The sequence below is a fragment of the Syngnathus typhle genome, linkage group LG7 (genome assembly GCF_033458585.1).
Source record: "Syngnathus typhle isolate RoL2023-S1 ecotype Sweden linkage group LG7, RoL_Styp_1.0, whole genome shotgun sequence".
Classification (NCBI taxonomy): Eukaryota; Metazoa; Chordata; class Actinopteri; order Syngnathiformes; family Syngnathidae; genus Syngnathus; species Syngnathus typhle.
In genome coordinates, this window is record NC_083744.1 from 8007924 (window position 1) to 8029406 (window position 21483).

The following is a 21483-nucleotide window of genomic DNA, read 5'->3' on the forward strand; positions in this document are numbered from 1 at the left end:
CCAGGGGTCAAAGGTCAAAGTTTACGGTTCAAAGTTCACCCAGGGGTCAAAGGTCGGTTCAAAGTTCACGGGGTCATGTGCACATTTTCGATTTTTAACTAGAGTTGAAAGTTCAGGGTTCAAAGGTCACCCAGGGGTCACCCAGGGGTCACCACGGGGTCACCACGGGGTCACCGCGGGGCCACGGGGTCACCACGGGGTCACCGCGGGTTCAAAGTTCAGGGTTCACTTTTTTTTTTTTTTTTTTTAGGTTAACCTTTATTTAAACCAGTGCTTCTCAATTATTTTCTGTTACGCCCCCCCCTAGCAAGAAGAAAACTATTCGCGCCCCCCCTCCCCACCGTGACTATCCTAACTTGTCTTGTAAGTCGTAAAATGTTGCACTGTCGCAAACGTGACAAAAGTAACAATGAGAGCGCCACTGCCCCCTGCTGTAGTAAACGCGCAATTACACTTTATTCTAGTACTGCCAAAAAAAAAAGCCTGTTCCCCAGGGTCACACGCAAGCCCCACTATTTGAGAAGCACTGGTCTAAAGGATAAAGATGGCATGAAACAGGAAACAAAGTGGCTAGAACCTTCCTACTCCTACATTAGTTCCTGTAATATAATTTTATCTAAAATATAATTTGGTATAAATCACTATCTATGGAACTTCCTGTTCTAATTAGTCAGTCACTTTTGTTGGTGTTGAATTGTGTTGAACTCTTAAACTGTAAAATGCACCAGAACTGACTCTTATATAAAATGTTTTTATAAATAAAACACGGTCACAAAAATTACATTGCTTACAAACTTTCAGAACCAAAACCTTCATGTTCTATCACAAAAATACACATTTATTTGCATGATTTTGAAAAGATTTTACATGCTTCACAGGAAGTGATTTGGACACAGTAGAGTACCTACTTATTTATTTATGCTGAGCATTGCCCAAGACTTGATTATGATTATTATGATCAAATGTACCGCAAGTTGTAGCAAAACAGGCGAATTGGATTTACATCTTGTTAAAATGGAAAAATATTTGCTTTTCTTTAAGGGACAGAAAATGTAAAATGCTCACCAACACCCAATATTACAAACAGGGGGCCCATAATTATCCCCCAAAAAACAACAGTATTTAAAAAATGTATTGTACATTTTCTTTAGTGGTTCTTCTGTACTGTATAAAAAGATTAAGAGTCAGTTTTCACCTTTCCACAAAACAAGTACGATTTTCATTCATTTTGTTGAGTATGATTCTTTGGAACAGATTAATTAACAAAAAGTGAAATTGCACTTCAAATTGTGAGGTTCAGTCAAGCAAGTGGATGTTCAAAATGAGCACAGCAACAGCAGGAGCTTCTGAACATTTACAATAAACGTGTAAGTCAGAGCCTCACACACAACATACTTTTCTATCACACAAAAACACACACTGCATATTTACACAGGCACCCATCTGAGCGTTTTCCCCTATTGCTCAGTTTGACTGAAGTCATAGCAGAAGTTGTAGTTGCTCGGCGCTTTGGGGACGACTGGTGCGTTCTCTGGGATGGGGATGTTCTCCAAATCCAGTAGGCGGAGCTTAATCTCCATGGACAGGAGGATGTCCAGCTCGCTGCGCATGGATTCGCTGCTCATGTCCCTGCCCAGGAGGACGCTCAGTCCATCTGTCCACAGGCAGAACTGACACATACAGTCTATTTAGTGGACATCCTATGATGACGTGGATCTTAATGAGCTGGTCTTACATCAGTCCTTGAGGGGGCGATGAAGTTGAGGCTGTACTCCTCCACATCGTAGGTGATGCTAAACGCCAGGTCCAGCACCTCCTGTGTGCAACACACGCAGAACAGTGAGACCTCGTGCACACTACACTGCTGCAAGTGTTTGTTTATTTAGCCAAGGCACACAATTTACATTACAAATATAACAAACATTGTGTAGACTTTTTATTTCCACCGACATAACAACGAGCGGCTCACCTTGTTCTGTTTGCCTTTATTGTCCTTCATGTGAGGACACTCTTTGCCTACCAGCAGATTTTTAATGTCTGCCACTGGGACTGAACATCAAGCACAGGTCATCAGTATCTTATTGCTCAATCACTTTGCAATACTCGTCTTCCACGCAACTCACTCTTTTCTTGCAGTGTTTCAATGGGTGGAGTGTCCGAATCTTCCTCCACGTCGCCGTAGTGCAGCATTTTGTGATTGGGCGACAGACGACAGTACCACAGTTTATCTGTTGGCAACAGCCAATGACATGAATATTTGCAGGAAGAACTCAAGTCTTCTCTCTTGAGTGCTTGTGTGTCTCACTCACCTTGTCTGCGTCGGCTGCTGATCTTTCTAAACATGGTCCCCTGACAAAGCCTGTTGAGTCTTTGCTGGCGGATCAACTCAAGCAGCTCTGGCTTCAGACGTTCCTTCAGTTCACTGCAAAGAAACACACACAGCTAGGTATGTTTCTACTTGGGTATGCTTTAAGTATAGTATTAGAAAAATCTTTTATTTTTTCCCCTTTTGTGAAGTTGCACCATGCTCGTCATTCCACTCACAGTACGGGCGGAGCCAGCGTCTCTTCCTGGTGCAGTCGCTCCGTCTGGCGCAGTTTGAGGATCTCGCTGTAGTTGAGCGCGTTCACTTTGTTCTTGAAGAGGTCCAGCGAGGTCGGCTTGGTGGACAACGTGCGTGTGATCTGCTCCCTCACCACCTGCATCACCTATTTACAATCCAAGTAAGAAGGAGCTCGTTATTTCATCGAAATTCAGACTTTTTTGGACATTGGAGGCAAGGTTTCATTTTTAAAACAGTAATGGATGAATGAATGAATGAATACAAACAGTGCTATACTTTTGATGTAAGGTCACAAGTTAACAGCCAGCTGGTTGACTTCCCCCAAAGCAATTTCCCCAAACAACTGCCAATCAATACCTTTCATTAACCTACTTCACAGCCATTGGCCACGTACAATCAGAATAATCAATAACTCTTACTTACTGAATTATTACTCAGTGATTCAATTCTAAATAATGTTCTTTAAGTCATGATGAGCAGACAGCCATTAACATTCAGAGTGTTATTTAAAGTCATTTTATTAGCAGCATCTTGGTTACAATCTAAACAGGCCAGTTTGCGTGATCAGCATAAGACTTATTATCGTTCTGGAACTCTCCAGTGTACAGGTGAGCGCCTACTTGTGTTTAACATGTAGGCTTTAAATAGAGACGGGGTGATATTGTATATGGATGAGCTGGGCAACTTTGTTGTGCTTCACTCCGCTGACCTATCTGTTTATTTATTATTTATTCATCACTCTTCCTATTGATTGTTAGAATTTTTGCCTTCTTGTTTTTATATTGTGTCGCGTACATGTATGTCTATCGTGTTATGTGTCTCGTCACCGTGGGATAGAGAAAAACGTAATTTCGGTCTCTTTGTGTGTTGTGACATGTGGAGAGATTGACAATAAAGCTGACTTTGACTTTGACTACCACATTCCGGTTCACATCCAATTGAACTGATTGTGAACGATCATTCACTAAAGCGGATCGTGACAGTCAGCTGCCTAGCACAATTTATTAACATTGCATATACAAAGAAGAAGCTTTTGAATTGCCGTCCGGGTTGCAGTTTGCCCGTCTGGCAGTAGTATATTGTATACGCAGTGACCGAAATAACCTCACCATGTCACCTTTAACGCACAGAATCAAGTTTTAAGCTTGTATAACCTATATACAGACCGTAATTGTTAGTTTTAACAAACAACACAGATCCTTCTTACCTCCATTGTTACTCTTAACCTAGCAACTCTTCCAATTCCAAACTTGAATGTGTGTGGAGACAGGCCGTCCGTGATCCTCTACATGGCCTCAGCAGAGTCGCTTAGGCCTGCTTGGGTGGCTATTTTGTAAACACACACCCTGATACTCTCCACACACATGCAAGGGTCCACCCCCTCACAACCATGCAGCCCTGTTGGCCAATTGGAGTCATGACTGGCAGCTATCTCTCTTTCCCTAAAACATCTTCAACATGTGCTCCAATGTTCAAACACGTGTAATAAATGTTACAGTAGAGGAGGGATAGAATCCTGCATGCAACAGCTTTAAATATAATAATTTGTTACAAGTTTTATTATCTGATATCATTGCCTATTTTTACTGCTTTTGATCCACATTAACAACTGCATACAGTATATTGTATGCATATTATGTTATTCTCGTTATCGCTTCAATGCATTAAATTAAGTATTTATTGACGTATGTTATTTTTACTGGAAAATTGATTGATGGATAAAATGCTGCTGCCTATTCTTGCAGCATTTTTTTCTACACCTGCATATATTATATACTATTATGCAATATTCTGTATGTACCTTGACATTGCTGGTGTTTATGTGCAGTACAAAAAGTTGACAATGAAAACAGGCTACTCTATGCATTTTTGTTTTCTACACACGTTGTCGCTGACTATTTTCGTTGTTCAAATTCAGTCTGGAATATACCCGTATTCATGAAAGCATTCATATCTGTGTGTATACATACACTACTTATTGCACAGTTGCAACATACACTAATGTTGCTCATTCTGCTTGAACCTGTTGCAATTTTGCATTCTTGGATTATTAGGTCCACCTTTTTTCCACTTTTCCGCAGTTAATCCAGTTACGCTCATTGCCAGACACACGTAGCATTTTATCAACTAAATAATGAGTACTAAATTGAAAACTAAGTTGAAATATGCCAGCACCAGCAATGGTGTTTTTCTCTAATTTGTGTCCTGCCCTCTCATATTATGTTTCCAGTGTTTGACATTCCCTCCCTTGTTGTGTAATTACTGCTGATGCTCAAATGCTTTGTTTTCCTCATTTCCTTCTCCCTCTGTTGCTGCCGCCCTCCACGCTTCCCTTTGTCCACCTAATGCCCCTTTGTGTTTGCCCCAAAGCCCCCTGCGTTGAGAGCTGTGGGCAAAAACAAAAAGCCAGACCTGCAGCCTTGTGGCCCGCTCCTAAAAAGGTGAAAGGGTCACTGAGTTTTATGGACGTCTTGGGAACACTTGGTGGGAACAGGGCGGCTGTAGATGATGTGGATATGGAGATGAGGACAAAAGCACAGCCGCTTTGCCTTTGAGGATGATTTGAACAGACAGATGACCAATATCTCTTGTAGACAAGCCCCCGCTGCTTCAAACTTGCTCCCAACCTCCACCAGTGTCAAAGCATGACAAAGGGCTTGTAAGGTCCATTTGAGTGAGTGAGTGAGTGAGTGAGTGAGTGAGTGAGTGAGTGAGTGAGTGAGTGAGTGAGTGAGTGAGTGAGTGAGTGAGTGAGTGAGTGAGTGAGTGAGTGAGTGAAGGAGAGCATAAAAAGAGGGTTGCACATATTGTATCAAGGTTCTAATTTCCATTTTTGGTGAGAATAATCTGATATGTGCAAAAATCGTAATACCAAAACTAGACACTGCCCTTATTTACAAAAGACAAGAGTGTCAACAGCTGACATCTATGGACTCTCAACTATCAAGTGCACCTTGTCAAAGTCCTCCTGTGTGGCTCTCATCTCCTTCCAGGTCTTGTTGAGCAGCTGGATGCACACACAGAAAAGCTCCTCCAGCAGCCGGTCCTGACTGAAGAAGATGGGGTGGTAGTCTGAGCCCGTCTCCGAGGCTGCAAGAACAAAAACATTGGTGGACCGTTAGGGTTAGGGATCATCATTTTTTCACGGCGAAAGCTATGCAGGAGTGCTGGCAGACTCACGGGCTTCGCCTATACGAAGGATTTCGCACAAGATGAGTGTGAGCTGGATGCTGCTCCGAGCAAAAGGACACTCATGCTTGTCCTCCCTGCTGCTGTTCTCCAGAACAAACTTACAGAGGGATGTAGTATGATTTCATGTCAGGCCACAACGTCAAACAAATACTTGATGACAAAAAATGTGATGGGTAACAAAATCATACTCACCCTGCTGTAAGCGTCAGGATTGCGTGCAGCAAAATAGAACATGGTGTCCAAAGCTAAAAGACCAGGAGGCGTTCTCACCAAGTCCTGACCAGGATTACTATTGTTCTGGATAGGTATTACATGGGAAAGATAATTAGAGTGACCAGCAGAGGACCACTTCCACATTTCAGGGCTGCCACTTACAGAGAAGCCCAACTTCTTGAACTCTTTGGCGCAAAGTGAACGTCTCCTCTCATGACTCAGATTGTTCTCGCTCTCCGTTTCGAAGGCGGCCTGCCGCAGACCGTGAAGGATGTCTCTTTGTTCCTGAATAACAGATCCAAACTTACATATTTCAAACAAGGTGAGAGGAAGACAACTGATTTGGAGAAAACGTAGTGTTTAAATGAATGATTTTATATCAGACAAATGAGAGTGATGTTTTGTCATGATAGATGGTAGTGTTCATGATCAACCATGTGCTTTGCTAAGTCATAGTGACCTTAAACACTCACAATCTAGTAATCACATAACTATAACATTTCCATAAATTCATTAAATAACAATCATAAACAACGTGTAAAATTAATGAATTTGGTCATTGACATAAAAAAATACTGCATGGTTAAATTTGCCAGAAATATGTAACAAACATTCCCTGCATAAAAGGACTTCAATTTTTAAATGGTACATATTTTTGTGGAACTTCCTATATTATAGTGGAAAGTCTCCACTTCAGCTACATCCATCACGGTGGTGTATAAAATATAAATGGGAAACCAGTGTCATAATCCATAATACTTTTTCTTCTAATCTATAAATGGTGTCCATGGGACTCACCTGGCTGTAACAGTCCAGTGGCGTCCTCATTCGCGGCTCCAGATGATTCAAAGTCACTGACTGTAGGACATAGAGGTAGTGGGCCATTTCATCCTGAACTGAACTTGAACTGTGGATGATGTTCTGGAACAACAAGTCATTTTCACAATCATCTTACTTTTCATAATGTAACAGTAATACAGGAATTTGGAATTCATCGGATTATACATGTATTGTATATATACAGAACGATCATATAGACTCTATATTATAGAGTATTTGTGTCGCTCTCATGACAATTTGAATCAAATATACACGTACGCAAATATATACTGATGTGCTTTGAAAATAAATTGTAAACGTGCAAGTCGTATGTTAGAGTCTTACGAAAATAAAGAATGAATAATCATACTTTATGTGTTAATAGAAAGTATGGCAACAACTGAGTCTTGTATTCTTACGTGGCTGCACAAATAAGTGCAAGCCATTTGTCACCCGAAAAAGCTGAACTGACTTTAAAGACCTAAAACCCCCAGTAGACGTTAAAATATGTAAGAAAATATTAAAAGCTTTCAGAATTATCAGTATGGGGACTTTGGAATGATTGTATAAAAGAGCCTGTTACTGAATGTCAACATTTTGCCAGATTCTGACTATTATCAAATGTTACCTTGTAAATGTACTGACGGAGATTCTTCTTATTCAGGTATGCAAACATTTCCTGGAAAACAAAAGTACACAAAGAAAACGTTGTTGTATTAATATGTTTCTAACACTGGGAGACGATAGTGAGATAGAAACCTAAAAATGTACTCGACATGATCAAACTGTGATCTCTGTGATTAAATCCTCTTCTGGAATATGAAGGGTTGAATTGTGTGCGTGAGTGTGTGTGTGTGTGTGTATAACACAACAAGTTGGAGAGAATAGGAGACAGGCAGTTGAATGAGCAAAGTGTTACCGACACACAGAGAGAAGCCGAGAAGGAGCAGAGGCAGTGAATGACTCGCCTGTCTACAGGAAGTGTAAGATGAGCCGTCACACTAAGAGGTGCTGCCCTGCTCACTACAGTGCCTGCTAGATTGTGACTCTGAGAGACAATAGCAGTCTGCCTGGTGAAAGTTGCACACATGGTACACTCAAACGCTGAGAAGAACCAAATCAGCACCTGTCTGTCTGCGTCTCCAGCTGTCTGCAACAGAGCCATAAGTAGAGCCATAGCTTTGGTCTGAATCTGCTGATTAGTCCTGGTAGAAGAAACACACAAAGTGACGTTCCACATTTGTAACCAGAAAAGATAATATTGGATAGACAAAAAAGTTTGCCCTCACAAGCAGAAACATGACAACACCAGTGTCAGGTTACTCACATCTGGAGGTGCGCAATGAGCCTCTCCATGGTCACTACTTGTTTGACTTGCATGAAGAGGCTGTGGCTGCTGAGGACCATGCTCTCCAGGATGTCTAAGCACACCTGCTGGATGGACGCGTCGGCCACCTTGGCGTTGACAAAGCAGGCGATCTGAATGGACAAATTGGTTAAAACAACAAACAGGAGCAAATGGAACACATAGGGGAGCTAAACCGCGGCACCTTCTCAACAAAGATTGACGAGAGGTTTTCCCAGGACACAATGCCGTGATCCATTAGCTCCATAAAGGCTGTTAGGGTGTGGGTCATGATCAGAGCACTCCTGAAACATGTATACGAGGAAAAGGAGTACATGTAAATAAAAAAAGAACAAGCACAATTGACTCACTGGTAAGCCATGTTGGACCATATCAAATGTATACGGTAATATTCAAAACAGGCATTTTAGCTGTATAAGCCAGTGTGGGAAAATGGGCATGTGCACACAAAACAGAGAGAACTGACTCGCTGGAGTCTTCCACTATCTTGACCAGTAAGAGGTGTCCATCCCGGCTGATGAACTCCTGCGCAAACGTCACGTCCGTGGAAACGCTGGCGAGTTGCTTCAACGAATCGCAGCGCACTCCCAGGTCCATACTTTGGATGCCCTTAAACAAGTCCTCCGCACAGCGCCCCTACATTCCCAAATAAAAAAACTCACTGAGTAAAAATGTTCTCCCAGCATGCTCCACAATTTTCAGGCTTGCATCCACAATATGTGGAGTAGTAATAAAGAGGAGCGTGAGTACAGACTCACCGGGGCCTTGGTTAGACGTAGAATGCAGCCGTTCTTAATGTCCAGACGGTTCTAAAAACAAGACCCACAAACAAAAACTTTGGTGAAACACGAAAGCACACTTTGGCTACGAGCTAACAATGTGAATCCAACATAAAAGCCCACGCACAGCTGACTCACCTACATGAAGGAGCACCTAACTGTTTGACCATATGGACAAACATCTTCAGTTTACCAGAGACTACACGACAGGAAATGCTTTCCAAAAGATTTAGAGTGTTGGAATGTGGATATGTTTTTTTATTTTTTGGGCTATTTTTCCAGAAGAACTTGTCTTTCTCTGTTGTCGTTCATCTTAAACGCGTTTGATGGGGCCGGTCAATTTATTCCACAATATACTTAGCCAAGCACACATTTATGGAAATGACTGTGTGTGTTGGAGCATAGTCATGCTGCAACAAAAGAGCCTTCCTCCAAAATGTTTCCAGTCAAAAGCAGAAACTTTAGCAAATTGTCATGAGATTTAAGTTTAAAACAAACAACAAATGATTGTAATGTCTCACAGTACTTGTTCATATAGTGTTCCTAACGTAGTCGGCATTTTTGAGGCATAATGAGATTTTTTTTTAAGTAATATGTGCTGATTGTGTGGTGTGGAGTGGATTTGTGTGAAAAAAAAAAAGCTATAACACGTGTGTCTTATAGTGGTACAAGTGGAGCTGTTTGTATTTATAGCTATTTTTCTTCTGATATAGACAGCACTTAGATTTAGCAGTAATATCAAAACAAAACAGCAAACAAAGTAAGGATGACGTACCCTTCAACATCTTGAGACTGTATTCTTGTTTTAACGCAAATGAATGTCTAAGGCCTGACTCAGAGTCCATCATTGGACTACTCACTCACCGATTCGGTGATGTACGTCTGCACTCCGTCAGCATACTGAAGCGCATAGTTTTCATGACCTGGGAGATTCCAGCTACCCATGCAGAACACACACGCTTGTGATTAGAATGTACTCAAAATGCTGATAAAATACAGGAAAAGAGATGGTTCACGGACAGACTTACCCATCACAGACTTCCTTTATAACAGCGGATAGAGGCTTCTTCTGCTCAGAGACAAGAAAATGGCTGACGGTCACATCCTGTACTACAGATCACATATATGCTAACTTCCATTAGCGTTGACCCTGCTACGACAATGAAAACGCACGTCTCGGTAACGACACGCTGCTCATACAGTAGCAGGCAGCACGGCGTTGTCTGGTACATTCTGAACAATTGCGCCCAAAGTGACTTGTGTGGATGTAAACACAAGTCAGACCTCTACCATGTCTGACACTCAAGCTATCCTGCTATTAGTGGCCAGAAGTGCGGTCAAGCAGTCAAAACGCTGTCAGAGTGTGCGGTACGCCCCGTGGCTGCTCTGTTATTAGTGGCAGCCACCATGCGCCGACCGGTCGGTCACATATGGAGGGAGAGAGACAGCCCGGTCCTTAGGAGAAGTTTCACTGATCGGGTCCTGGTCACGTATTGGAAAGTACGAACGCCCCTAATGAAAATTGACACTTATCGATGCACCAATAATAGATAATGCCCCAAACTTTTTAAATGATATTTGCCATATTCTATATGGTTGAAAATTAAATGCAACATTGAACTATTTATTATAAATAACAGCATTTAATGGTGTATAGAGAGTGTGTGTATTACCTGGTCTAGTCGTATGAGCTGGGGGTAGGCCCCTGGCATCTGGATTGCAATCTTCACAATGTCTTTTTGCTGCGGCATTTTGGCACCATTGAATTCCACCACGCTGACTGTTGGAAAAAACGTCACATGAAACAAAGCGCAGAGAGGGACACATGACCTGCACAACTTTTCATCTTACCAAAGATGTAGAATTTATTCAAGAGTACCTCAAGACAGGGGAAAAAAAAGGCACATAATGATCAGGCCCACACTCAAATCGGTGACCTCTGAGGCTTTGACATACATACAAGCTGGAAGCTGTTCAAGCGAGGAACTAACATCATCATTTCTGCTTTCTAAATGTGTGATGGCCAGTTTTCCAAAGACTGTTAAACGGTTTACAGTAAGAATATGCATTAAGTTCATTCCGAGTTGTGACAATGTGTCAATGCATTCTTATTCCGATTCTGGCAAATGATTAAAGACTGTTAACCTGTCACAGAAAAGAATGTCTGCAGTGTCTCAAAAGAGCTTGATTGATGTAAGTGGATACAATTAAAAATATTAGGGGGGGGGAGCAAGAATGTGCTGATTTTATTACATTTATGAAATTTGCCTGCCAGTTCGGCGATAAGTAACGTGGTGGCAAAGCAAGATGCCAATCCAGGGCAGGGCCATTGGGAAATCATTAATGTTGAAAAAAAAAATACAATGGCGAAATGGGCTAAACTGAAAGCAACCATGCTCAGCTAGTTTCTCTTAAAGAAAAAAGCCCCGTTACTTCTCGAATGACTCACAGAGCTTCAAGCACCTATCATTTTCAATATAAACCAGTAGTATGTTCCTCTTTCATCATGCATTGGCGGTGCACGGCGTAAAAGTAACCATGCTTTCAACTGTTTGTGCATACGCTGTGTGGACTTAGTCACACACTCACGATACACACTTCCTCCTCAACCTTCAGACAGCACTCCCTGCAGGGACAGATGAAGCAGTTGTTCCCTCTGACAACAGCCCCCACCCTCCCCAACTCCCTTATCCTTCACTCTCAGTACGTCCAATGCAAATTCTTCTACATGCTCATGAGGTCACGGCGACTCGGAGGAGTTCAAACTTGTGTCTGCTTGTGTTAAGAATGATGAATGGACCCCGCCCTGTGCGCGATCTCTGGGATAGTTCACATACCACGACTCCCTTCTGGAAAAGAAAGCTCCCTCTCAGTTTATTGCAGCTCCTGTCAAAACAAACCCCATGTCTTTGCCGGGTTCACTTCACTTATCCTGAGGCAACTTCTGAAATAGTCCTGAAGAGTCGCTGCAGTTTAATCAATTGCAGCATGTTTGTTTTGGATCACATTGACTGTGTAGTGAGGACAACCTGGGTGTTGAGAAACTTAAATGTGCAGTCGCAACAAAAGGTCAGCTCACGGCAAAAAAACTCCTGCCATAATCCGGAAGAGATTTTATAAGAATGTGAGATTCTTCTGGAGCAATTTATGAGTATGACTCGTCTCAAAAAGGGGAAAACTGGGGCTATGCTATCAAAGTAGCAATCTAAAAAGTGGTCACCGATGGTATTTTCTAAAAAAAACAAAAAATACAAAAACAAAACATGGAATCAGCAATTCTAAAATCATAAATAAACTCACAAAAACATTATTGTTCCTGGATTAACATAGCACCAACTACTTACTGAGGAAGAAAAAATGTCAGCTTTTGTTTGCCTTAAGTATCATTGACTCGTATCAGCAGCCTCCACAAGCACTGAAACCTTCAAATATGGCTTGTACGACGCTGAAATGCTGCTTCAATAGACAAAAGTGAATGTCCCAGCACCAGAAAGAAACAACTGTTCCTGCAACATAATATGCATGTATAATTAAATTACATATATATACACAATATATGAATATGATTGATGATCGTGCCCTGTGACTAATCTACAACTCATTTTCCCGCAGCCTTGAACACAATAATTGGATGGGTAAGTCGAATCATTATTCCTTTGGCAGTACAGTGTTGATGCTAAAGTAGAGCAAATGTTCCTGCAAAAGAGTAAATGTTCCCAAAGCTGAATAATATGTTCCTCCATCAGATGATGAAGCACACTTGGCCTGCCTGTCCTTACATGTTCATGCAAGTGCGTGCCTTCGGCTAAGGATAAACTGATGCTTGATTGCAAATCAAACGAAGCTCAGCAAACGTTGCTGGTGAGTAGCATTTATTTTATTTTGGTCACATTTGAGTGCTGATAAAAAAATTATTGAGAGCATTTTGGAAAATAAATCATAACCATTGTCAAATGTTTCATCATACTGTAAAGAAAGCCTGAGGATTTTTTTTAAAGTTTAAATTTTTTAAATGATCTTATTTCAAGAAAAAATATTATTTAGGTCATCAAGGGATTATACCAGGTTTGTGGCTAATTTGTAGCAGCGTCATCAGACACCAGATTAGACTTTAGGACAGCTCCTATGTAACCTACTCTGGGGGGCATTAAATGTAAAATGACATGTTCGGCATCTCTCAGTGATTGTGTGTTCATCCACGGCCAGTTGGCTTTGTTAAGCCCAATGCCACAAGTAATTCCTTTTAGACCTTTTGTTTGCTTATGGACAAGTGTGTCTTAAAGCCCCCCAACCCATCACCTCCGTGTACTGTGTAGAGAGGAGGGGGACTCTCAGATACCCAACAGTGTAATCTGACAGACTACCACCACACAAAAACACAACTAAAAAATATGAATGCAAAATAATGTCACATGTGAAGTAAACAGATAATACAATGATGCAGACAGAGAACACTTAATCCAGAAGCGGTAGTTGTTTATTATATGGGGTTTTACCCATCTATAGCCGCCTACTTCAGTCAACTCAAAAGTGTATCTTTTCCCGTGTCCGTTAATTTTTTTTTTGGGGGGGGGGAAGGAAAACCGAAAAGAAAACGTCCATAAACGGATCACGCCGTTAGTCATACGCGTATATAATAAATCATAACACAGCTTTGTTGGAGGAAGTGCATGAAAATAAAGATAATGCGTCGCGTCCTACCTGATTAGAAAATGTAAGTTGTAGTGGGTTTCTCTCCCGTAGGAACCGTTGCCCTCGCAGCGAGGGACATTTGCTGCGATCTGTTCTCCACGCAGAAGAGGCAAAGTCAAGTCAGGCTTGAAAAAGTCACTACTCAAAGATAACTTGCTGAACTGCGTTCAAAACAGGTCCAGAACAACGAGATGTGATTTCTTGAATAGTTAGATTAATTTAAAGTTCCGGGTTAGTTAAATACTCGGGCAAAGATTTTCCAGTCGAAAAGTTAACAGATTTTGATACACCGATTCCGATTGGGTAATTTCAAAATAAAGCCAACATTTATGATATTTTGTAATGTGGATTAAAAGGGTCACGATTCGCAGTTTCACCGATTGTTTTTAACATAAAGCATGCAATTTGTATATATTTGGACTCACACCCTGAAAACCTCTTGGGATTTATAGTGCGAATGACAACAAATAAACATTGGATGAATGTAATTTGAAAAGAAACACAGGAACGTCTTTTCAAATTCATCTTCGAAACAGATTCTGCAGGACATTTTCCCCCTAAAACCCGAGGGATACAAATCCAAGAGTTCAGAAGGAATATCTGCTCAAACTTGACATCTTAGTTAAATGTTGTCCATTCTACCACTTTAGAATGTTGTTTGTATTTTGCTAAATGACAAAATGCGTGCGTAGACGTGAACCAGCTGCCCCCCTGAGGTGTTCATGGGAAAATCATTAAACGCCTACCAAACCCATGCCGGAAAAACTGATAATCACTTCTAGCTACTTTTAAGTGAAATAAATCAAATATATAGATAATAGACGGGTCCAGTAAAATAAATTGAATGAGTGAACATCACAACAATCCTTTAATGTAGCTAGCAGACGCCCCCCTCCAAAAACAAAACTCTATTCTATTTAGCATATGTGCAGTGTTTGGGGAAATAAAAATACACAAGGGATTTGACAGAATACATGTAAAATGATTAAATTTGTCAAACAGTAACAGTGGATCTGCTCCATGTACATGTACTGTACAAAAGGTGAAAAGGACAATGGGATCATCTCAAAAGGAGTAAAAAAAACAAACAAATGTGCATCTACTTACTTTATGATGAGCATAAATGATGAACTAAAAATAAAACAGTACCTCATTGCGTTAAAAAAGAAGCATGCTTTTTACATCCAACTGAACAAAATACATGACAATTACTAGACAAAGCTGCAAGGCAAATCATAAAAAAAAATTGGCAGAGGGGAGTACATTGGTATTTGCCAAATCTCTTATGTTACATATAAATAATATAACTTTCAAGGACTTTGAAAATAAAGCATGTCAAGTTCAAGTGTATTAACTCGAGCAAGATAGTTTAAGAGAAAAAAAGAAAACATCCAAATTCTTTAAAAACACACCGTATTGTTCAACTACCTAAAAGGAAAAACAAATGTCAAAAGAATAAAATCTGTCAAACGTTAACATTCCTCTTACCACGGTATTACTTTTTTGGTCCTTTGCACATTTGCCTTTATAGTGAACTCAGGGAAACGGCAACAGGATTCAGTGATACAATTTTACAGTGTGGTTATTAAAAATAAAAACCTCACATTTTTACATTTATATCGATTAAAAAACCTTTGTTTACTTTTGAGTCTGATAGCTGTACTTGTCCACTATTTCTCTGCACTACAAATTTTGCTCGTTAGACAATAAACTGGGACGCTGTCCTGCTAAGACAAAATATATATTCTGTATGTACACAAAGATAGTGCATATATAACCAGCTGCGTTTGGACTGAGTCGAGCCATGTGTGAGCAGCTGGTAGGTGATAAAGGCTGCTCTCCGTTAAGTTGTCATGACTCTGGACCTGATAGGAAATTTCTTTTTTTTTTTCCCCTCATGAAGACACTGGACTTAATAAAAAAATCTCGCATATTATGCACACAGGCGTAAAGGCTGCACACATTCATTTGCAAGTACATGTAGCGATGTAACACATATAAGCAACAATCCAAAAATAGACTTTTTCAGTTGTTCAGATTCTTGGAAAAGCTGAAAATTTTCATCATGCCAGTGTTTTCCTCATGTGGCTAAAGCGGCGCTACTGAGCTCAGGTTGAAATCCGCATTCAAAGGAGTCTTGTCAACGCTCGGATTTGGTTTGCGTTGTTTCACGCTCACCTTCACGGAACATGAAGAGAGTTAGGGCGGCATTAACTTGGAGGGGGTTCTCCACTGCGATGGCCGTCTTTGGGTCAGAGGTTTAAAATGGGGACATCAAAGAGGTCACACAGGCCTTCTGTCTCATCCAAGTTGTATATGTAGTCATGGTCACTTGGTGGAGGCGACAGACGCAGAAGCGGCGAGAACACTAAAGGCAGAACGGGAAGAGAAATATATAAGGCCAAGCCACACAAGGAAATAATACAATTTGACTTAAGCGCGGTAACACATGCTGCTAATCAGGCTAATTTAGTGCATTTCTCTACCATCCTGATGAAAGTCAGTAATTGGAAATTTTTAGAAGAATACCTTGACTGATTATGTTGCGGTGCTAGTTATGCGAGAGTGATTTTTCATCTGTTCACAAAAAGGTCGGGCCGTCAACGTTAAACGTGTTCAATATTTACGACTTGCATCAATGGTGTGTGGTCAACACTTAGGGCTCAATCCCAATGCCACCCCTTACCCCTTAAAGTTGCTATTTTCTTTTTTAATTTTTCTTTGTCTCACCTTCTGATGACATCAAGTCTTCCAACAAATCTCCACTCATGATCTCTGCAAAATAAAGAATGGATACTGTATGCAAGTGCATTTTCTCTAAAGGTTACTTTCACATTGCAGAGATTTGGCAGACATTTTTATTTACCTTTTGTCGGATCAAACATTTCCGAAAGTTCTTTGGGAAAGTCCAGCACTGTAGAAATCATTAAAAATAGAGCAACACATTTTTTACTGAAGCCTGCATTGTAAAAAGGACGCTGTTATCATACATTTGTGAAACACTAAGGAATTAAACGTAACACTATTGTCTGCAATACAGCTGACACAGAAGGTTGAAAACAAACACCGACATTTTCATATAGCATGCTTTTCCTGATATTGAAAAATGACAGCATGACACATAGTTGCCAACGGTTTTCAAACAATAACGTAGCTTATAAATTATATAAAACATATATAAACATCTTTGTTTCAACTTCTGCTTCATGTTTGTAACAAAATTGACTGCTCAATGAAATTGATCCTATGTTCCTGCCATATGACTAAAGCCCCAGGCCAGCTAAAACAAGTCCAAAGTGTACTGCTAGGTACTCATTGTGCATTTTTTAACATTATATATAGTAAAAAAAAACGTCTGCCCATTACGTTTGCTTTTTTTTTTAATCAGAATTGTCAAGCGATAGTTCACTATGACTTGTTTGGTTTCAGCGGAGCACCAAACTCTACAAACTAAAACATGACCACATAAGCATACTCACGTTCAGACGGGTCTGACTTTATTGGTTCAAACGCTGCAGACGCAGAAGACGACGCAGACCCATCCAAGGAGGCGGAGGATTGAAGTTGCTGAGTAATGGCAGCGGGAGCCTCTGGGGTTGGAGAGAGTGGCGTGGTGCTTTTCATTTCTGAAACAAAGCGGGTCACGTGAACATGTTACTGTATGTGATAGAAGCAAAATGTCACAAATAGATCAAAATTGAATAGAAATACACTTTTGGGCTTTTTACATACACCCCCACCCCAAAAAAATCAGCACAGCAGCAGACGCGATGGACAGATGACGTAAAAGACAAATTGGGGACTTTCTTGCCGACCTGTAACTGAGGTTGGCTGGCTATTGGCTAACGTGGTGGATGGACTGGTTTTCGCTGGTTCTGGAGCTGCTCTTGTAGCCTATGGAGAGCAGTTGAGAAGTGTTAAAAAGAAAGTCAAGTCGAGCCATACAATTTTCATTACACAAACACAAGAGTTTTGGTTTTATCTTTGTCCACAGTTAACAGACCAAAACATGTGAGACTAATAGCAAAGCTGACATCTGGACCTGGGAGGAGGGCGACGGTGCTGGGAGGCTCTGAAGTACATCATCTGGAGGAGGGACAGGCAAAACAACTGGAGAGGCGCTGGACGGGTCCTTATTAACCAGTAAAACCTCAATGGGGCCAGAAGAACTTTTCAAACGGATCTGGTATTTCTTTTGTCCATTCATAACCTGCATTTAGACATGCACGGTCAGAAAAAAATACAGACGAGCAGAAGGCGGACAGAGGTAACTGTGATGTGCACTGTACTTACAGATTCTGGTCTGGGCACTTCTAGCTGAGTGCCAATGGGGGCTCGTATTGCTAGAAGGGTGTCACCTGTGGAAGCAGTGAGTGATAAGCGGAGGAACATCTGAAATCATCAATCAGATCAAGGTGGATTGACAGAACAGGATAAAGGAGACTGAGTTCAACAAAAAGAAATACCTTTGAATGCTCCACAGAGGTCCTCATGTTTTACATATGCCATAGTATTTGTGTGTTAAGGGTCAATTGGTCAGGAACAAACATTTTCAGAGTTCAAAATTCTTAAGAAAGCCATGTTTCCACCAAGCAGAATAGTTCAGGGTGAATCCTGTCCACCATTCCCCATTCCATGCCTACCCTCTGTTTCTTTTTTTCTTTTTTGAAGTTAGGGTAGAAAATAAAAACACTAAACATTATTGGATTGTGACACAAACTATTAACATGACGGTCGCGGCTTTCGCAAAAGCAAACCAAAGCGTGCCAAAGCTAGCTGAACTGTGCCGCTTGCATTGAGTGTTTGCTTGTGTGCAATTTGCAGCAGGATTTTGACAGATAAATGCACTAAAATGGATATGGGCTGTTGCTGGAGTCATCTGTGACATTCCTGATGCTCTGCTGCACCCAGACTCTCTGCTGGTCCAGCTCACGTTCCCTGACATCCAGATCATCAAGTTCTGTCTTCAGGTCAATCAACTTGTCCGCTATCTCTCTGGTATTACAACCTGGACCTACACCCCTGAAACACAAAACAAAAACAGACATGTACAGTTGTCAATTCTTGATACTCAATCATGAAGACATCTGTTCTTCTTATTTTTATATATTTACACCCAGACCATGCCTTTGGTGCAAACTGATCATCTACCTTAGATTTGTTGCTTATCACTATAAGAAGTGGCTAATATAGTCCCAAAGCTGCCAATTTGGCAAAACTGAATGACTGCTCAAGTCATCATGGCTACAAATTCATTATTAAGTATCATTTAAATGAGACGGCACAACCACCCTCCTTTCCCCCTAGAATTGTGTGATTTGTAACGGAGTGGGACATTTTCTTGAGTGAAGAAGAAGGATGTCATCTGAGTGGGCATCACCTCAAAACAGCAAACATTGGTGGGTACAACTACAGAGTAAGTGCACTTACTTCCACTGGATACTGTTCTTGGATTTTTTCTCTATCAGTCCTATTCCCTCCAACACATTAGTGATGTCGTAGATCCGCCGCTTCTGCCGCACTGCCAATGTGTCCGCAGCCTGAGTCACAAAACAAAGGAAAAATGCCTTTAAAAATGATGTAACACTTATATGATAACTCATAACCAAGAGTTGGCATAGAGACCAGTGTTCAATCAACACGAATAACTGTTAGTTAACTTCCTTCCTAGTCAAGGTGTTGTGCCAAGTTGAGTGCATAATAATGGCATGATAACCACAGCGTATGTCTGTGTCCTGATAACTCCATGCTTGGCCTGCTGCCTGCAGGTGCAACCTCATAGTGGTCGAGTTGCACTTGAGAATAACAGCCCCTGTGTGGTTTGACTGTAGAACTCTGGGAAGTTGATACGATCTTTTAACTGATTAGGCACGGAAATAACCCAACATAGAAAGAAATAAACTAACAGAAAAGACTGCAAACCAGCATTATAAATTTGTGAAGAACAATGCCAGTAATATTACTTTAATTACTTCTCTGGTTCTTCTATATCAAACAAATTTGTTTTAGGTTCATTTACCTGACATGTTTCGGCGGAATCTTCCGCCTTCATCAGAGTGTCTCTGATGAAGGCGGAAGATTCCGCCGAAACATGTCAGGTAAATGAACCTAAAACAAATTTGTTTGATATAGAAGAACCAGAGAAGTAATTGAAAAAGAAAAAACAAGATGAACCTAGTACAACTAATATTACTTTAAGTTTAGCTCATACAGACAGGGGATTAAAGGTTGATCTAGTTAAAGCAGGAAGGGAAAAAAAACACTTTAATTGAATAGAACAGTCGTTGTATGAATCAATCATGCTATATTGTTCATGCACTCGCTCAGATATCAGCGACAAAGGCTGACCCACTTTGTGCGCTTGGGAATCGGGGGGGGGGGGGGGGGGGGGGGGGATTCTGGCAAAGTTGATCAAGTTTTGCTCCCAAACTTTCAATTGGGCCGCGTTCGTGAAAAGTGAACACATTGGAGTTTGCGTCGAAAAGTAACCCGGATGTTTACACGACAATGCAGCTAGCGCGCATTCAAATCAAGACAATCAGAAAGCTAGGCTATGCTAACAGGCAGGCTAGCAAAAAGTGCATGAAACCTAACGACAGAAAGCAGCTCCCGATGACATGTGCTAGCTAACAACAAAGACTGATTGGCATGCTTACAGCTTTCAGATCCAGTACTCCGTCCTTGGCCTCCTGCAGCAAAGTTACAAACTTAGCGGTGAGGAGTCCCAGACTCTTTTCATGCCTGCTCGGTGTCTGCGGCTGCAGCGGGTCCCCCACAGCGCCCAGTTCTCCTCGGTTACTAGCCGACTCTAGCTCCATCATCTCTCGGGACCAGCGCCGAAGTCCCCCTGTCTAAAACCTCGGAAGCGAGCCCAAGAACGCACGCTCCGCCACCCTAGTCAACCAAACTGAACGACGGTGGTGTCCGTGGCATAAGAGCGTTTCGCCGTTCTTTCCTGGCGGAGCGTTATTTAAAAAAAAAAAAAAAACGCCAAATCTACGGGTGAAAATCGAGGTGAACGATTCATTGAACGAGCATTCGGTTGTGAGAGCCGTTGGCCACGCGAGGTATGACGGGACTGTTCAACCAGTGGAGGGAGCGTGTATCGATGGCTAGTTATGTCAAACCCACACAACAGCCTAATAGTGGGAACCTATGTAAATTCAAAAATAAAATATGTTCTAAATTTAAAAGTTAAACAAGTATATTTGTTGGTACTTCATTACTGTAGATGAAATATCAATTTAACAAGGATCTGTATTTTGCTATTTGTAGATAGACCCTTAAAGCAACAAACTTGACGAAAACACTTCTGCGCAGGCGCAGTCATGAAAATTGCCGGATGATTGCAATCATTTTTTTTTAAATGTAGATGTAATCTTTCTATATTTTTATTCATCTTTCAATTTTTGAAAAAAGCGCTATACCAGATACACGACTAAACACAATGAGATGTATTCCTTTAGTGTTTCCCAACATTTATTGCGCTAATGCAGCCATTTTGCATCACAAGTTCTGTCATCGACGTACTCGCTGTGAAATTTAATTGAGCAAAAAGCTGATATACCTGCAGGAAGCAATGACTTATTCTGCTGTCGTGTGAATGGCAACAGGTGGATACATAGTTTTATTGTATCTTTTTACACCCGATGAAAAATGTGGAGAGAGCGTGTCAAACGGTGTTTTTGTGGTTAATAATCCACTTTTTTTTCTTTTTAGGACAAAAAAAACCCCAATGACTCCTAACGGCACACTAGTTTACCACGGCACTGAGATTGGCTATAACTACTCTTAACTATGTTTTAGTCCCCCTTGAGCACACTATCGTCACAAATACTGCGCTAGTTAAAATGTTTTCA

The 21483-nt window shown here is 41.1% G+C and overlaps 2 protein-coding genes and 1 long non-coding RNA gene across 7 annotated transcripts; 1 reads left to right on the plus strand and 2 right to left on the minus strand.

Annotated features, from left to right (window-relative positions):
• Positions 1-817: 817 nt before the first annotated feature.
• On the minus strand, positions 818-13912 carry elmo3 (engulfment and cell motility 3). Of its 5 annotated transcripts, XM_061282978.1 has the most exons (22): positions 13634-13912; positions 12277-12438; positions 10606-10712; positions 9961-10001; positions 9797-9869; positions 8912-8962; positions 8620-8789; positions 8338-8437; positions 8115-8266; positions 7914-7992; positions 7416-7466; positions 6767-6889; positions 6131-6253; positions 5948-6052; positions 5744-5852; positions 5517-5653; positions 2545-2708; positions 2310-2422; positions 2124-2228; positions 1970-2049; positions 1736-1816; positions 818-1670 (listed from the first exon to the last, which is right to left on the minus strand). In XM_061282978.1, the coding sequence occupies exons 3-22, from the start codon at positions 10681-10683 to the stop codon at positions 1458-1460; spliced, it is 2148 nt and encodes a 715-aa protein (XP_061138962.1). In that variant the 5' UTR covers positions 10684-10712; positions 12277-12438; positions 13634-13912; the 3' UTR covers positions 818-1457. The 5 variants fall into 5 exon arrangements, with proteins under 5 accessions (XP_061138962.1, XP_061138961.1, XP_061138963.1 ...); XM_061282977.1 differs by lacking the exon at positions 12277-12438; XM_061282979.1 differs by lacking the exons at positions 12277-12438; positions 13634-13912 and adding an exon at positions 10784-11569.
• On the plus strand, positions 12550-18481 carry LOC133156917 (uncharacterized). Its single transcript, XR_009714911.1, has 4 exons — positions 12550-12567; positions 12679-12793; positions 17619-17810; positions 17920-18481. It is a non-coding gene; the product is annotated as an uncharacterized LOC133156917 (long non-coding RNA).
• Positions 14474-20715, minus strand: e2f4 (E2F transcription factor 4). Its single transcript, XM_061282998.1, has 11 exons — positions 20281-20715; positions 19055-19164; positions 18485-18646; positions 18091-18134; positions 17918-17982; positions 17667-17834; positions 17440-17518; positions 17104-17250; positions 16491-16538; positions 16355-16399; positions 14474-15992 (listed from the first exon to the last, which is right to left on the minus strand). The coding sequence occupies exons 1-11, from the start codon at positions 20443-20445 to the stop codon at positions 15877-15879; spliced, it is 1149 nt and encodes a 382-aa protein (XP_061138982.1). The 5' UTR covers positions 20446-20715; the 3' UTR covers positions 14474-15876.
• Positions 20716-21483: the final 768 nt, after the last annotated feature.

Excerpts from the sequence above, each read along its gene's own strand:
- elmo3 (XM_061282977.1), bottom strand. The coding sequence starts at position 10,683 with ATGCCGCAGCAAAAAGACATTGTGAAGATTGCAATCCAGATGCCAGGG. Across the intron at positions 8,438-8,619 it reads ATAGTGGAAGACTCCAGCGA|GAGTGCTCTGATCATGACCC; the intron begins GTCAGTTCTCTC and ends TACATGTTTCAG. Across the intron at positions 6,890-7,415 it reads TCCGTCAGTACATTTACAAG|AACATCATCCACAGTTCAAG; the intron begins GTAACATTTGAT and ends TTGTTGTTCCAG.
- e2f4 (XM_061282998.1), bottom strand. The coding sequence starts at position 20,445 with ATGATGGAGCTAGAGTCGGCTAGTAACCGAGGAGAACTGGGCGCTGTG. Across the intron at positions 17,251-17,439 it reads CCAGCCAACCTCAGTTACAG|AAATGAAAAGCACCACGCCA; the intron begins GTCGGCAAGAAA and ends GCTTTGTTTCAG. Across the intron at positions 16,400-16,490 it reads AATGTTTGATCCGACAAAAG|AGATCATGAGTGGAGATTTG; the intron begins GTAAATAAAAAT and ends TTTATTTTGCAG.